Genomic DNA, 18,532 nt, shown 5'->3' with positions numbered 1-18,532 from the left:
AGTGATCAATTTCCTGCTCCATTCAGTCTGAGGGGAAGAGCCTCAAATGTTTCCTTTAAATCTGATGGATTTTTTTTTTTTTCCAACTTTGCTGAATTTATTTTAGGAAAATTACTGCACTGTGTTTAAATGTCAGTAGGTATGTATTCTTTCACTTTCAAGCTAAAGAAGGAAATTTCATACCTTTACATTTATTAGGTTAGTGAAATTGTGCATTTTTTTAAATTTTTTTTTTGTGTGAAAATGGTTTGTTTTGTTTGGGCTAAAAATGGGCAAAACTGCACTGGCAAAGTGATACTTTTTATTACAGTAGAGGTGTAAATAAAAAATGGATATGTTTCACTTAGATAGAACCTTCTTCATGTCCCTTTGACAACTGCGTGTCCTCCCTAGATTTACAGACCTGAAAATAATTAATAATCAGTTTTACCCTTATCCATTCACTTGAATGTCTTCCATTGATCTGAATTAGCAGTGAGTTGAAGGGCAGGATTCTCTGCTGTTCAGGCAGCTGAAATTGAGAGGAGGGCTCTAACCTCAAACAACGAGATATTTCTCATCTTCACCTATTTCCATTTTCATACCAGTGTTGCTTTTCTTTCCAGTTTTGTGGTTTGCAAATTGGTTTTGCCATGATCCATTGACTTGAGGGCTTTTGTAAGAGTCTGGTAGAATAGCAAAGGAATTCTTACTGTCGTGTTTACTAAAGATTAATCAGATGTGCATCACATGGCTTGTTTTTGAGATGACCTGTGAAACTTCAGGTTTTCTGCTTATGTTTGGTCCCTTATATTTTGTGAAAAAAAAATCCTTACCTTTGGGATTGCATGTCTTTCTGCATATCTGTTTGGGTTTTTTAAAACCTTAACTTCAATAGAGTTCTGTCCAAAAGGATGCAAGAAACCTTTTTCCCATTTCCAGCTCAGTGCCACATATAAGGGCTATCTTAGCCCTTTTCCTCTAGCCTACTTGAAAGACTTTTCAAATGACTGTTAGGTTACTTGCTGGATCTTGCATGCCTTTTTTTTTTTTTTGCTTGTGAAGACCCACATTTATTTTTGATGTGTTCAATTTATCCTCACAAAGGCTTTCACTGTATTCTTAATTGCCAGGAAAAGTTCAAACTCTAAAGGAGTCAGAAGTCACAGGAAAAATGAGTGCTGCTTCTGCTTGTGGTTAGTTGCAAATTCTAGTTATTGTCATTATAGCTCTTGATTTGCTGCAGTTGAAGTCATACGGTAAGGAAAGCCTTTCCTCACATTTGTGACACACATTCTGCCTGTATTTATACTGTGTTTAATTCATAGCATTCCTGTCTCAATGTTTTCTGATTGTAATTCGTGTGATTCACTGAGGTAGTTTGCTGAGATGATTTTCTGGCTGACCTCATCAGGCTGCTCAGATGACACACAGGCCCAAAGGAATGGGACAGGCCAGCAGAGAATTCCCCATGCAAAGTGGAGTCCTTAGCTGGCGTGTAACTAACATCACTGCTTCTTTGTCCTTCTTTCTGTCTTCTTCCTTCCTTCCCTTCTGTGCTGAGAATCTCAGCCCGAGGAACAGAGAGGAGACAAGAGCCTTGTGTCTTGGCTTTACTCAGCTGCTCGTAGCTCATCCGGTTGTTCTCTGACTTTTAGGGGTGGGGGGAGTAGGTACTAGATTATTACTGTAAGGCTTTAGTTTGAGTTCCCCCTTCTGTATCAACCTTTCCCGAAGCAAAGATGGAAAGCAGATGGAGGCTGGAATTCCCCAGGGTGCCCAAAGGAGTTAGCTGCCCTCCTTTCCCACCCCTTGCTAGAATGACTGTCCTCTTTTCAATACCTTCTGAAACTTGTAGTGAGTGCTTTCCTTGGGTGGAACAGCATACTTGTTAAGAGATCTGGAACAAAGAGTGAGAGGAGGAATATGCCTGCTTCAGAGATTTGGATAACCATTGCCTAAAAGGAAGATCGAAAAACTGTAAAAATCATGGAATCATTTAGGTTGGAAAAGACCTTTAAGATCATCGGGTCCAACCATCAACCATGCCCGCTAAACCATGTCCTGAACCGCCTTGTCGACGTGCTTTTTGAACACCTTCAGGGATGGTGACTCAACCACTTCCGTGGGCAGCCTGTTCCAATGCCTGACAACCCTTTCGGTAAAGAAATTTTTCCTAATATCCAGTCAAAACCTTCCCTGCCACAACTTGAGGCCATTTCCTCTCAAATAACAATTATAACAAAAATAACACTCTGCTGTCCATTAAGAACTCTAGGCAGTCACAAAAGGCTGCTGGTTCTATGCTCCCCTGTTCCCAAGTCCACCAGAAAAATTTTGCTAAATCAGTTATCGAAGCTAGGCTGCGGACAAAGTTTTTACTTAAAGTATGAATTTGAAATGTGTTCATCCTTCCTATGATTCATTCAGCTTAATACTAAGAGAGAAGAGATCATCGAAGGAGTGAAGTTTCTGTTTACCAGTGCATGAGAGACTGCAAATCTGAAGATGTGATCAGAAGCATGTGGTGGATATGATAGGAAAGAACTAGCACCTTGATGTTATTGGTCTGAGTAAGCTGATGTCTCTCTCTATTTATGCCCTAAGAAAATGTCATTCACATTTTCCTTTTAACTAACAGAAGCTAATTAGCCAGGACCACTGTTGTCAAGTGGTTATATAAAATGATGTGTAGATGTTAACTCAAATTACAATCCTAATGCTAGCTTTATATCCACAAAGGACGTCCCCTCAACAAATCATCACTTCCTAAACAAAAAAAGCTGGTTTTATGTACTGCATGTGTGTATAAGAGCTAATTAACAGTAAACCCTATGTAATGCAGGCAAATCCTTTCATAGCTGTTTTGTACCCTTGCACAGTATGACTTCAATAGTATTTCACAGCAGCTCTGAGTAGATGATGGGGAAGGGAAACCGCCTCTAATAAACTGCTAATGTTCATTGCTTTTATGGTGCTCCGTTCCATTGCTTGGAGGAAAGTGTTCCATATGCTCTGTATTTTTATAGAATAATTATAGTCATTCTGGAGGGGCAGAGGAAGAGAATCTCTGTATAAAATAAGAGGAAAAATAGGATCTGTGAGTACAAACTAAACTACATTACTTGATTGGTAAAAGATGCTACTCTTGAGAGACTTTTAATATGGAGCTTTCTGGTGCTCTATCAGCACAGAGCAGTTGAAGAAACAGATTTATTTTCAGGTTTTTAAGAATCAAGATTAGAAAAACAGGCCATTTCTTGTCCTGCCTCTTTGGGTTGGATAGAGCTTACACTTGATCTGTTTAGGACAGAATGATAGAGAAATGTCTGTTCTGTGTGAGAACTTGCTGCTACTGAACTGGTTCTCAAACAGACCTTTGCTGTGGACACTTTTATTGTCACAACATTTCACTGCCTGGCGCTTTAGGAGGAATACATTTTGAGTACCCCTGTGACACGAGTGAAAGTCACTGCGGTGATTTCTTGAGCTCCCCCACATTTACAAATCCCACTTAGTAGGACTGGTGTACTTAGGAAAGGGGCTTGGTGGGTTTTCCTTCTTATCTGCTGTACAGATCTGACCACAGATAAAAAAGCTCTCATTGTATTAAAAATTCTGTTCTATAACATGTTCATAAAGATTTGTCTGGGATCTGTGAGGGTTTCTACTTCATCTGCTTTACTCAGCAGGGCTGGCTGGTGTGGTCTCATAGTATGGAAGGATTTGGTGGGATCTGCTACTATAGAGAGAAATAGTCTGTTAAGGTTGCAAGAGTGAAAGAACTAGAAGCACTTGGTACACAAGTGCTTTTTAAAGTCCATTCTGTGGCTCCAGTAGTTTGAGGATCCTGTTGAGAGTGCACAGGATGGAATAAGGCCAGAAATCTGATGTTCCTAGTAGTTTATTATAGAAGAGTGGAAAATGAGCAAAATACTCTTGCAGTATATTGAGATTGTTGATACTTCTAGACCAAGTTTCTCAGCAGCTGTGTTCATTTGATGAGTTTGGGTAATATTCATGATTGTGCAGTGCTGCACGTCAAACAGAGAAATGCCACAGTGAGGTTACAGAAGTTGTCTTAGCATGTCTCCTTGGGGATATAGGTGTGGCAGTCCTTATTGTCTTGTTCGGTATGTCCCAGCCCTTGTGCCTTCTTCAGCTGCTGAGCTCTGAAGAACCATTAGTGCAGTGCCCAGTCTTACAAAGCAAGCAAGCAGGTTTCTTGCAGAAATGTGCAGGGACTTGTATTTGATCTGCTTACCACACGAGGTAACATCATGAATTTCATAGTGCCTCTGTTATCCCTGAAGTTCATGCTAAGTGTTCATTAAGTCCTACCCCTCTGTGGCTTGAGTACAAAGTCCAGCTTGGTGAGCTGTATGCATATGTTCAGCCCCACCTTAACAGCAAGCTTCTCAGTTCTATGAAGAGTGTCATGGAAAATATACAGAATGCACTAAACACAGTATTTACCAAGCACTGGTGATAACCAGTTTCTTTGCAGAGACTTCCCAATAAAAGCTTTGGCGGGGGGGGGGGGTGGGGGTGTAGCTTTGCTACCACAAGTTGCAAAATAAATTTTCAAATAAATTTAAAATAAGAAAATTCTTTGTTCAGAAAACTGACTAAATTATTTTTACTGAAACTATGAGCAGAAAAAATAAGAAGTAATTAGGCCAAATGTGACATGTCACTGCTGAAAGGCAAGAAGCATTAGGAAATTCCAAACTGAAAATGGTTTGTTAGAATGGAAAACAACACACAGCCCTATTGTAGATGTCACTGCTTTTATTTCTTATCAGGCTACATAAGCCTTGTGTTGTGTGTCTGTACTAGTTTGGCTACACAAATAATATATGATGCAGAAATAAAATTGTGCCATGAAGAAGTGACTTTATTATAGAGCAACAGTATATATCTCGCCACTCTCCAATGGGTTTCTTTTATGGCTTGAAATGAGGATTTAATTTAGATTTAATGTTTTTATAAATTAATTATCTATTATTAAAAATACATTTGTGGAGCTTTAGAAATATGTGAGATGTAGAGTTGTTTAAACCTCAGTGAATGGTTTCTTAATAATTCATTAATATTTAACATGTAATAAATCAGAACTAAAGCTTGCAGTCTTAAATCCTATCTACCTGTGTAATGCAGGATTTGTCGCTTTTTCATATTTAGACAATTTACATGACAAATGTATTTGAGTTTAGAGTCCAGCCAAGACTCAATTCTCTGCATTCTGGCTTACTCACCGTGACCTGTCAGGTGATAAAGGAGCTGCAATTCTTGCATAAAATGGGAAGGTCTTGTTGGGGTTCTTCAGAACAGTACATTAGTACTGGTATGCTTGTGTTGTAAGGATTTATACAGTCAAGTCTGCTTAATTGGATCTCTTCAGATCAAAGTTAGTATGTCAAGATGTGTAATCTATTGTATGCAGGGACCGCATTTGGGTTTGGGATAGATTTATTCCCTTCTGGTATCCATAAAGTAATCTTCTTATTGTCCCTCCCTTCCTTGCCTGGAAGATGCTTTGGTGGAGCTGTATCTTTGGTACTATGAAATTTTAGAAAGCATGGTATCTAGATACTGTTTTTATTTGTATGTAGCCTTTGAAAGTGAAGTTTTCTTTAGGGATGACAGTACTTTTGTCAAAAAAACTTCACTTTTTTTTTCCAATCAGATGTAAATTTTTAATGACACGATCTTCACACGCTGGTGAACAACCTCTTTTGCAGACATATTGGCTGTTTTATCAATAGAAGATAATGCAGATAATAATTTCTGTAGTTATCTGAGATTAAGCAGATGATCAAACAGGCAAGGAAAGATTGTGGGATAAGGTGAAAACCAGGTGCTATCTAGTTCTGATCAAGGTTTTCATTGGCAGAGAGTTGTGAGGAGCTTACTGTGTATTTGCCTGTTCTGGTATATCTCTAAACAGAGCTGGTAATCCCTCATCCTGAAGAGTTGTAGCATTTATGCAGAAGTTTGAGAACAAATTCAACCTTGTCATCAGGACAAAAGCCAGACTTTGGTTAAATGTGGTCCAGGCATGATGTAATCCCTGATTTGTAAATTATATGAAGTTTTTTCTTGTAGTACCTGCAGGAAAATTGTCTGAAATGCAATCAACCTTTTACCGCAAGAAGAGTGAATTGTTTCCTCAAACCATTTGTCTTGGACTCCAAATAACCTGCCTGTGACAGAGTCTGTCCATTAGAAACACAGGCCATCAAAGCAATACACCAAGGTGTTACTTGCCTCTTAAAATGCTTGCTTGGATTTTCGTTACACTTTCTTGTTTTACTCGCTGTTTCATTTTAACTCATAGCTGTCTACTTGTAGTAAACCTAATGATGTTTGGATATGTCACTGAAATTAAGTAGCACAGATATTTCTTAGAAGGCACAGAAGCTGTAAAGCAACATAATGTGAGTAAAAAGAAGAGGTGATGGTGGAAAAGTAGAAGCAAACAAAAGGACAGAGGATGTGGTTTTAATTATTTGTTACCATTTGTTTTGCTCCAGTTAATGCCGTTAAGGTTCAGCCAAATTAGAACCTGTAGGCTTGATGTCAGTGTCACTGACTATAGTCTTACAGGTCATTCTGAAGAGGAGATAAGATATTGCGATCCCTACTTTTGGCACTATAGCATGTTAATCTGCAAACTAATCTGAAAACAATGCTGGGAGCATGGACCATGATACACGGAACCTGTAGGTTGGTTGGTTAGAAGCAAAGAAACAGCAGTGACCTGGTAGACTGGAGGGAAGAGGTCTAATAATTCTAGGTGGGCAATTCACCAATGTGGCAGTGGCCAAACTGGTCTCTTCTAAGTTCCCAGTAGGCTTGAATCAGCCATTGAGATATTTTCAGTTCATTTCAGTGGGCTCTGTATCAGTGGGCATTGCTTTGTTTGATTGAATAACCTTCCTTAAAGAACATGTGTAAATTTCAGAGATAAATTACCTCTTTCCTGCCCCTCGTGGTCTGATGGCGGGGAAGGGGGGGGGAGTAAAAAGTATTCCTGCATTAAAAATGGACAACTAGTTGTTAATATGCGTATTCTCAATCACTGTAAGGATAATAGACAAAGAACAGATTGAAGAGATAATATTCTAGCTTTAAAATAGTCCCATCTCCTGTAGATATGGGTTTTTTTCCCTCCCTTGTGGCAGCGATATCCTCCGCATGTAAATGACTTGGATACAGGCTAAGTTCAGTGCTGTCTCACCACTTCAGCTTTGCGTGAACTCTCTCTTCTTTATTTCCTGGATCAACCAGTGGATCGGGCTCCAAATTCCAAACTTTGCGATGTTTGAGTCATCTTTTAATCAAGCGATTTTTAAAATAAGGGAGCTCTTTCCCTTTCCAGGAAAATTCCAGCAAGAAAAAGGCAATTACTAAGAACGTAAGCCAAAACCTGTAGCTGTAGCAGTATGTTTGTGTGTATTCTCTCTAGCTGGTTTCATCAACCTTTTTGTGATCTTCTCACTTAAATACTTCAAATACATATATTTTTGAAGTGGGATGAGAGGCAGTCCCTCTCTCCCTTATGATAGAGGTGGGAAAAAAAGATACACGAGCCTTCTCTCTCCTTGTTTTCTTGAGCCCTAATGAGCTTCAGAAGCTGTGAGACCTAAAAGGTATGAAAAGTTAGCAGGATCCACTGTCTGCCAGAGAGGCTGGTACTTAGGTTTGGGGGGTTTGATGGTGGGGGGAGAGGAAGGGGTTTGTGGCTGAAAGAGGAAAAAGAGATTTTTAAGCTGGATCACCATTTCCGCAGGTGCTTGGCCTGCTCTGTTCTGGGATTTTAGCAGCTATTGCAAGAGGAGTATTTTTAACATTTGGAAGATGCATAGATAAGGTGGTATCTGCAATAAATTCTGGAATGTTCTATCATACTGAAATTTGGGAGAAGGAAGAGCTGATTTACTAAATTATCATTTGCCTTTATGTGGGCCATACTGTATTGCGAAATAATCATAATAAAACAGCTGTTGTAGAGTCTAGGTTACTCTGAGCAGTATCCTCACCATGGACACAAGCTGTTTTTCTAATCAAGTCACATCTGTGACTGTCAAGATGATAGGAGGTTGCTGTGTACATAGATGCAAAAAAAAAAAAAAAATCATCAGTAGAGCTGAGAATACAAGATGAGGATAATATTCACAAAGGCTGGTTTCTCTTGGCTCTCTACAGCCAGTGAAGTGAAACAGATTCCTTTGGGTGGCTGTGGATACAGAGGAGTGAAGGTAGGTGGGCTCGGAGCTTCTAAGTTGAACTTTTCTTTTCTGAATGGCCTCTGGGGAAATGCTGGCAGTGGGATGATGACTGGAATTAAGAGGAGTTGCAAGGTACACCAGAGTTTCTCTCTGTTCTGCTTGGTAATATAAGAACTGCTGAGAGATGACTGACTAAGTTACAGACATAGAAGAATTTTGGGGCATATTATCATATAGGAGATGATCCTGTATAAGCCTTGTGTCAGAAGGAGGATCTCAATTTTATGTGAGTTTTTCCCCATAATCAAATGGGATTTTCTAATGATTGATATAATTTGTGTAGGGCATTTAGACAGAATGCTATCCCTGTAAAATAATAGTGATAGATCCGAAAGCAGCATCAGGCATACTCAAAAATAAATTCCTTATGCCCTGCTCTTTATCTACCTTAGATTTTTCCTCAATATTTATGAGCACTGGCTGCATTTATTCCCTGCTATGGTCCACAAAGATAAATTCTGCATATTTAGAACTCAAAGGAGGACTAGCTAAAATGTATGTTGAAGTTAAGAGCATCATGGCCATTACTAGTATTCTAATAAATGTCTCAAATGCTATATTTATATATACATTCATACTAGTGTGGAATGAAGCGTTACTATGTTGAAGTGTTACTATTTTGATTTGGACTTTGAAGGAAAAAGTTTTAATTATATGTGTGTATATATAGGCATGAATATATGTAATAAAAGCACGATATATGGGGGGGCATATTTCCAAACACATTCTTGTACAAATCCTCCATGTACTCTCATCTCACACGGGTCCAAAAGATGCTTTAATGCCACCACTTGTTAAAAAACCTCACCTGAAACCCATGTAAGCTCTACATTTATCACAAAACAAATGACTGGATATGACAAGAAACTTGAAGATCGTGAACTTAGTGTGAGTTCTGTTGTTGTCAGTTTATCATGTCCCATTTTGTTTTGAAGGGGGGGGGGGGGGGTGTCCCCTCTGCCAGTGTCCAGTGCTGAACCTTAGTCTCACTTGCTCACTCATGTGAAGAGGCTTGTTCACCTTGGTCAGATGGCTCGTGGGAGTGTAGATGCAGAGCTGGACCAGAAGTTGTGTGACAGAATTTAGGGCTCTTTAAGTACAGGATCTGTTCTCACAAAGGAGAAACATGAAGTCGTAAAGACTTCAGAAGGAGGGAATCTGGAACAGAATCTCAGACTTGGTCCCCAAATACAGTCCTTGAAGGTTCCCTACTGTGATATACTCCTGGAGCTTGTGAAAGCAAATGGTTGCTGCCCCATATGATTCAAAACTGGAACAGGAAAGAATGCAGTGTTCACAACCACTTAGACAAAAAATCTGCTCTGTGCTTCTTCAATCTTCTGAATGATTACTCTCAGGAAAGACTGGCATTCCAAAAAAAACAATCAAAAGGGGAAGGTATAAAAAGAGAGATCAATGCATTTTCAAAAGAAAGATGATGATTTGTAAAGTAAGGTAAAAATGAAGGGCATGGGGTAGAGAAACCTTCCTCTTGCAGCACCTTAAAGGTAGGCAAACCACCTGTGCAGTCCTACAGGCAAGATTTTGCTTAGTTGTGTATGGGTTTGGATTTTTCATATGTTGAATAGCTCAATTTTAGCAAACACTTAACTGGAACTTAAGTGAACTACAAGCACTTTCCACCAGTGGAATTTGGAAAGTGTTTAGAAAAAATAGCAGAAGGAAAAGCACCATATTCAAACAGGTTTACTCCTGTTGGTTATTTAAAATGCTCCTGAACATTCCTTCCTGTTCTCTATTCTTTATGGTTTGATTTATCACCCAACTGAAGGGAATTTCCCTCTGTGTCCTGTATCAATATTGGGTACCAAAAATTTTAGAGAATGAAGTAGTGAATGTCTAATTCATCATGAATACATGTCCTCAGAGATCTGATTGTTTTTCCAGACTCTGGAGCATACACCTATCTACATAATTGTTTGTTAACTGTAAAGAAAAAATGGCATGCATTAGACTGAATCAAGCTGCCACCTGAAATGTTAATGAATTCTATTAACACTGACTGCAGTATTCACTCATCTGTACAGTCACTGGTGGAGCAAAGCTGAGAGCAGGTTGAAATAATTTCTGAGCCATTTAGGCTCAAGTTCAGCCTTCTGCTTGAGAAGTTGTACAGGATGTAGGGTGAAGGTAATTGGCCTGCCCATGTCTGCTAGAACATATAATAGAAACCAAAATGTAGCAATGAAGAAAACATTATAAAAATCTGCCCTGAACACCTATTGCAGAGCGAAGGAATGTTCCTGCTCAGTTTCAATGGCCAATTTTATGCTAGGATTTGTATTCTCTATACGACCCAGCTCCCACTGAGTGTTTTGGCTACCTACTGATTTAATATGGGCACTACCTTGTATTTCTCCAGCTCCTCAAGCAATGTAACGCGCTTTGCCTCAGACTGTGGTACTTTTGGTTTTGACAGTTAATGAACAGAAAGCAGTGCCACCAGACAAAGTAGTCTCTCAGCATATAACGTCATACAGGAAAATGTGCTTTATGTTTCTGTTTGAGAAAAGCATGTTTTCTTATTAATAATTTCAAGTATACAGACATAACTGTAGAGCCAGTTGACTGCAACTGGCTGCAGAGAAGCAGGCCAAGTTTATTGCTTCTAACAGGAATGCTTTATGCAGAGAGAAACCCTGAGCTGATGTTGATGGGTTTAGTTTCAGAGCAGTCCCTCAGCGCCCATGGTCATTACAGGTCTAGTTTTCTTTATTTAAAGCAAAATATTACTCTTCCCAAAGCAAATTGTTCTTTTACTTGATGAACTGGCTTCACCTGTGAGTCCAATCTAGTGGATATAACTGGCTTTCTGTCACAGATAAATCAATCTACATTATATGGGGCCTGACTTGGCATATTTTACAAGGAAAGTTAATCTGTTTACTTAAAGTACAAGCCTCAAAACAAAGCCACTGTGCACATTCTTAACAATAGAATTCCTTTTTTATGTTGTGGCAGAAGAGAAAAATCTCAGCTTAAAAACAGTGCGAGAGATGTCATATGGGCTTTTCAGTTTTATAGGGAGAGAAGCTCATGAAAAGCCTTCATATTGATACTGTAATCCCAGAGTTTTCAGTATTTATTCCCAGTCAACTGTATTAACAGGGAGTTAAAATTGAGAGTTCTTAGTAATTTCTGGTGAAAACATAAGTTTGGTTGTTCTAAATTATGCCATTCAGATTTAAAACTAGTTTTAAAGAAATTCATTGTGCACTGTGTGTGCTTAATGATAATAAAGATGTCATAAATTTATAATTGATACATGTTAATGTCTAGAATTCTAGGTTATATTCATTTTCAAAACTATATTTCATATTTTTTCTTTGTCCTCATTTATTTTGCTGAGTGGAATGAGGACTCCTACCTTTTTTAAAAAAATGAGGCATGAGCAGGACACAATTTTACAGTTTAAGGAATGCACATAATGTATTTGTTTGCATCTTGTTGGTGTTTTGTTTTCAGTAAACACTCTGATAACCAAAATATGTGCAAACCTTCAGCAAATGATGTCACCATATGTTAAAACATTTTGATGTATCCTAACAGCACAGTTGCTCTCAACAACACATCTTGGTTAGTGGTATACTAGAGGAGGAAAGGGTGTACACTGTCAATTAGAGACGGCAAGTCTCTGTTCCGCACATGTTCTGTTCATCTGGCAAAGCTGCTGAAAAAACTTTGAGCATACAGATAACTTGATTATAGTGATCTAGAAAAGTCCTTAAATACGTGCTTGAGGAAGGCTTCAATATAGGAGCCAGTGTGGGTAAGGAAAAAGCAATTTTGACTACAGATATGTTTGTCAGCATTAGCCTTGTCCAAAGTGAAAACTGGGTTTGATGTTTAACTGCTGAATGGACCTCGACATAGACTGCAACATTGTGGTCATTTTGTATATTGAAGAGTTGTGGCTAGAACTGCCTGCCACCAACCAGAGTTTAACTACAGCTAGTTGACAGTACAATAGAATGCAGTTTGCCTGTATCTAGATTAAATGCAGAATTGGTAGTAATTGTGAGATCAGCTGTGAGTTAAAATTTGTGTTTACACATGATAAAAATTCCTGTTCTGTACATAAATGGTGACATTTGGCAGTGTTCAGACACCCTGAGATTAGGTGGAGAAAGGGGGAAGGGAGCCTTGTTCTTGAAAAAGCAAAATATAAAGCAAAGCACCTCTTAATGTGAATAACATTAGATGAATTCTTCCCGCCCCCGAGGAGTACCATTTTGTGAACACTAGGCACTCTGGAACTTATGGTTGTAGAGCTCTGCCAGGGCAGTGCTGCACAGCAGGGAGAAGATATTAAAACATACACAAATTTGCTTCCCAGTCTGGTTGTTTATCTTGTATATTTTAAATACTAAGATTATCATTCCAGGATTAGCGGAATCTGTTAGATCTCTAAAAATGCAGCTTCAAAGTCGGCTGAACTCCCCACTGATGGAAAGAGTGAGGAATGCAGAGCGAATGAATCCTCTATCAGGAAAAAATAATGCCTTGGTAATGAAAATTTCCAAAAAGTGACTGCTTCACAAATATTCAGGGTTGTACTGAATTCTGTTTGTATATATAGATAAAATTCAAAGAAGGGGAAGGTAAGGAAGGTTGAGGCAGGAACTTAAAGCCCTCTGACAGCTTGGCTTCAAAGCTTGGGTTAATGCCAAAGATAGGAAAACAGGTGTTCTTTCTCAGCCCTACTCCATGGGCCACAATTCTATTTCCTTTCCCCTTCTGCTGCACTCTCCAGTCAAGAGTATGAGACCGTACACTCATCTAAATCAGTAATTAGGCTTTAATACTTGGTCTCAAAGCACTGTGGGAATTGCAGGTGTTTTATGTTTTGGAGTGGATGGAATGATATGAGCCCCCCTGTTGAGCATCCTTGTGCATCTTGGAATACTAACTTTGAACTTTTTGTCTCGGTTTTCATGTGTGGGAGTGGGTGTTACATGCTTCTAAATATGAAAATACAGTACACATTTTAAAAGAAATATATATCATTCATTTCTCCTAAGGGAATACTAGAATCTTAATTTCAACTTCTAGCCACAGACAGACAGTTTCCAGTTGAAAAGGCAGGATTTTACACATGACTTTTTTTTCCGTACCGCTGCCTCCCCTGCTGCTGCCTTTTCCAATCATTAATTGGGTTTTCTGTCCTCAGTTAAGGGGGGGGGGGGGGGGGGTGGAAGATAACAAATTAATTATGTGGGGTTGAGTTACAATTCAGGGCCATATTTCTTGGATGGCTAAGTCTATTTTGATGAGCGTGAAAGTCCAGAGACACCTAGCAGAGATCGTTTTCTTCCTCTGGGGTAGATTTTCCGTGTGTAAAGGAAAGTAGTGGCTATATCAGGAGTTTCCTGTTGGTGCGTTCGTGGTGGAGCTGAAAGGAGTGTAAGCTAGGATTGACTTTTGGTTGTCCATTATTTATGTTGGACAGGCAGGACTGACATGGAACTACCTCTCTTTGCTTGACTTTAGCCTTTTTGAACCCTAACAGAGAAGTGAGGCCTCTATGTTTTTAAGAATTACTTTAACAAAATGGGGGGTTTTGATAGTGAAATTTTTGTCTCTGCATCAACATTGCTCCTGTTAACTTTCATGGAATTAGTTTTAAGTGGACAGTAGTCTGAGGTGGACAAATGTAGCCAATTGCTTTCACAGAGATGGATGCAGGACAGTAATGTAGCAAAAATGTAAGTGGATTAAGGCCTTAATGCTATGAGATAAGGAGATCTGTGTGTCCAGCTGTATGTGAAGCTGAACTGTTGGTTAGATGCATATGCAAAAAAAGGATTGGATTAAAAAAAACAAAACGGGAGAAAGGTTTTGTGTCTTCAGCAATATCTCTGATCAGCACCACCTTGCAGGGATCCATGTTAAACAACCTTAACAATTATGTAAAAGAAAGGTAAACAGCATGTTAATGAAATTCACCAGGGTATTAAATGTAAGACACTGCAAACATGAAAACAGTAGAGAAATGATATAGGAGAATTGAAGATATTGGTAGAATAGATAGAAAAGCAAACTCACTGTAATGAACATAAGTAAAAATAACCCAGATGAGATAGGTGACATGCAGAAAACGGGGCTTAGAAAATCATCTACATATGGTTGGAAACAACAGTGAAGTGCATTGATGATACTAGAGAGCACTGAAGGCAGTGACTTATCATTTGGAAGTGTAGCAAATAAAACACGCGATTGTTGACTTTGGGGCTTAGCTCAGAAGCGGCATGAGGGGAAGCTGCATGGTATACAATTGCATCCATTTCGGTCTGTGATGTTTGTGTCTGTCATGATTTTTGTGCAAGGATAGTGGACTTAGGAGTGAAGACAACTGATCGCTATTTGAGTTGAAAATAGAACTTTTTCTGTATTTCAGTTATTTGTTTAGCATTTAAATATGCTTTTCCTCACATGCTATATTATTCCTTTTACGCTGCCTTTTTAAGCTTGCTTAACAGTGTGTTTAGATGGTACCTCCTGCAAATTCAGATATAATATGCAATTACAGCATATTTCACATTAATGACTAAATGTTTGTTTGGTGAAGTTTTTGAAAATTATTTAATTTTTTTCAATTCACTACTAAAATTGATAAGGACTTTCTTTTAAAGTCAGTGAGAGCTGACATGATAGATCGTAAAGATTCATTTTGAACCCCTGTACTCTATAACAATAAAAAGGCTGCAAAGAATGTTTAACTTAATTTTATTTTCTTCACTACTCATTATATCTCCTTTGGAACCATGTCCTTATTATGGTCTATCATGTAAATACCATTTGGACCATTTTTAGTGTAGACAGTACCATAAAACTCTAATTATTTATTTTGACAGGTGTTATGGTAGTTATTAATACGCACTTCAAAGCTGAGAGCTCTCCTGCCTGTTTTGGCAGTCAGTGGTTTGGTGGTGGTTGTTAAAAACTACATCATTGTTCATACAGCATTAAAAAAAAATAAAAATTCCTCTGCTCAACACCATTAGTCAGTACTAGCTCCATAGAAGTCTTTTGATGTCCAGTGTTTTTCATAATTGCTTATTAAAGAGTTTCTTGCATCAGTATCATGGAAAGCGCATGCAAATGAGGAGGAGTGTTGTTTTGGGTGGATATGCCAGGTCCTTTAATCCAAGCTCTGCACTCAAAATTGGCAGAGTAACCACGGGGATTAGAAAAGGTGATGTGTCTTAAGGCCAAACTAGATGAAGGAGGAGTGTCTCTGCCTGAGGAGTAGGTGGTACTGGACTTGTGTTTCCCAAACATCATAATCCATTTCACAGCCAGACAACATTCAGCTTCCTTTATTTGCAGTCTTTACGGTTTCCATCGCAAAGTCTTTGAACTATAATAGGCCTTACAGTTGTGTAATCTTAATGTGTTTTCCCTGGGCAAGCCTGATAGTGGTGCTTTAAACATGGTGCTTTAATAACTGAATGTGGGAGTATGAGGCTTTGTCTCTGTTAACATGAAGCGAGTGACACAATAGGATTGGATCTGGAGGATGAAATGGGTAATGGTCCCAATGTCTAGGCTATGTTTGCTGCAAGGGATTTTTCTTTGGGTTACCTCTAGTCTGATCCTGTGGACATTAATGCCAGTTAGAGGTTGGAGCACATTAGGTGCACTCCAGAAACTTATCTTCTGGTTTGTATCTGAAATGAATCCAGGTTGCATGCTTTGAGACCTCTCTGAACCAAACTGCAGTAACAAGGGACAGTTAGGACAGTACAGAGATGGGCTTCAAAATGGTACTCAGTGGTATTGTAGACACACCTTAATATACCAAACCAGGTTAGATGGCACTGCTTCCCACTGCTCTGCTTTGTGGTAGGACATAAAAAGAAGAATAAAGGGTCAGATAAATCAATTCACTATTTCTGTGGGAGACTCCTTTAAATTTTCAATAGCTGTGTGGTACATATTTATTAATAGGCCATAATGTGTCTTTCATCATCATTCAGACATAACCAAGGAAGGCTGTTAAAGCATAGCAGTGATATTTCCACAATCTTGAGAATAGTTAACTTATTTCCTGTAGTTACCAAGCAGTAGGTTCAGCACCATTTATACTCTGCAGTTGTCACGCCGTCTCTTTTTACCCATCTTTTCAGCTACTGTCCAGCCATTGTTGGAGGGATGTTAAATGCTGTGAGTGTGTTTATGTTGGTAAATTGTTGGTATGCTGTGAAAATGCCTAAACGAAGGTTTTGGTTTGGAGGCTGCTACCCACCCTTTAGAGATGGAGCAGGGAGAGAAAGAAAACTGAGTCAGAGCAACTATTGCTTGACTTTTTTCTTCAGAGGGAGCCTGCTTTTCTCCACTGACTGTGTAGGCAGTCTCCAAATGTGGGCAACTAAGTCAGAGTGACTCTCTGAAACAATCTTTTTGGTTTGTGCTTGTGTAGCATCTACTGTGATGCTAGCCTAGTATATCTTATCACTATGGAAAAACAAATTAGTAATTGTAGCTCATGCTGCTCAAGAGCCTGGAAAGCTGAAAGGAGTTATAGGAGTAGTGGGGGGACAACAGGTCTTGTGCAAAAGCTGAGCCTTGCTTGGCATTGTTCACAGAGTTTTTTAGCTCCAACACATCAGTCTTTTGGTCTGGGATTTGGCTGTGCTGAAAAGCCAAAGCAAAACCAGATGGGTGCAACCATAACCCCTGACCAAAATGTTTGTGTGTAATAGTAATGAACCAGGAGTTCCAAGAGGGTGTGTGGTTCTAGTCATGAATTACGTTCTTCAAATATAAATATCCTCTACTTAAGGAAGGTGTACAAGTATGATGCCTCCAGATTTGTCTAAGAAACACCATGTTTGAAGTTGCCTCTCACTTCCTCCATATTCAGGAAGGCACATCATACTGGTAGTTTGGGCATTTTTCATTAGTTTGTTTTCCCCTAAATGCACAAGCCCATGAGTTAATCTAGATGGAACCAAAGAGTAAGCATAGTTAAAGCTCTTGCAGGAAAACTGCAGGTACTTGTATCCTCATTTTGCCATTGCAGATTTGCGTTTGCCATCAAAGTGCATGTTGTGTCTCCTTGTCCACACGACTCCTCACATGTGCATGGCAGTTTGAGAAAAGTAGAATTGGTAAATTGACTAAAAACAAGAAAAGTCATACCATATGTTAATGTGTTTCCCCTGACTTCCCATTTGGACTGACTTAGAAATTCTGGTGATAAGGCAGTTGTTAAGCTTTCCAAGTGATTGTGTTTTATGTACCTAACCGTTCTTCGGTCTCTCACCCTACCTAAAAACAAAGTTTGTGATTCTGATTGCTAGAACCCCTTTGATTGCTGCGGGAGTTATTGGTGGCCTCTTCATCATCGTCATTGTGGGCCTGACATTTGCCGTGTATGTTCGGCGCAAAAGCATTAAAAAGAAGAGAGCATTGCGAAGATTCCTGGAGACTGAGGTGAGAGTGTGCTTCATCTCACAGAGTATTTGAAAAGATGTGCAAAGCCGTTCTGCTGTTATATTAAAGGTGTTCAGGTCTTCAATCCAGTTACCACAGAGGTCTGTAGAAATCTTTTTGCTAACTTCTGCAGGACTAAACTGATGGAATGAATGAAGCTATTTCAAGATGCTACTTTTCTGTACATACGTAGATTCATGGCTTCTGAAGACCAAAAAAGATCCATGTGATCATGAAGTCATGTTCCATCAGATGTTTGAACTTCCATCCTGCTTTCAACTGAGCTTCTATCCCAGTTCATCAGTACGTTTAGCAGCTCTGATGCTTAAATATTACAGGTTTTCATCCAGTGCATACTGAGGTCAACTTTTAAGACTGAAGAAAGTTCCTTCAGCAAGCTCTGAAGCAAACTTAAGCTCATCAGGAATGCTTAAATGCAGAGACTGTCACTTAACTGTTGTTCCCTGTGCCTACATTGCCTTTATGGTCCAGATTTTGTCAAAGCCTGTAGTCATGATCAGTAATAATAATGTATTTTATTAAACTGAGATACTTCCCAGAGCTTAACCAAATGAAGTTCGCAATTCTACTGGCAAAAATATGTAGTGGAGCTATAGGAAAGTGTGTGGTGCCCACTCCATCCCATTCTTTGAAATGCTGGTAGTGGAGGGGGCAATCTAGGAAGTATATTTAAGCATATTAAATCGTTATCTGTCAGCTACAGCAAAGGTGATTACTACCATCTCCTCAGTCCTACATTTGAGACACTTTACAAGTGATGATATATTTAAATTAGGGTC

The 18,532-nt window shown here is 39.0% G+C and overlaps 1 protein-coding gene across 5 annotated transcripts in view; it reads left to right on the top strand.

The window, feature by feature from the left end:
* ERBB4 (erb-b2 receptor tyrosine kinase 4) overlaps nucleotides 1–18,532 on the top strand; it is a 671,761-nt gene that overhangs the window by 516,861 nt on the left and 136,368 nt on the right. For all 5 annotated transcript variants that reach the window (XM_069782036.1, XM_069782034.1, XM_069782037.1 and 2 more), the window contains one exon: nucleotides 17,600–17,732. In XM_069782036.1, coding sequence (XP_069638137.1) covers nucleotides 17,600–17,732 — 133 coding nt within the window. The remainder of the gene's footprint in view (nucleotides 1–17,599; nucleotides 17,733–18,532) is intronic.

This window comes from Haliaeetus albicilla, chromosome 4, assembly GCF_947461875.1.
Source record: "Haliaeetus albicilla chromosome 4, bHalAlb1.1, whole genome shotgun sequence".
Classification (NCBI taxonomy): Eukaryota; Metazoa; Chordata; class Aves; order Accipitriformes; family Accipitridae; genus Haliaeetus; species Haliaeetus albicilla.
This window is presented reverse-complemented; position numbering and strand designations above follow the sequence as displayed.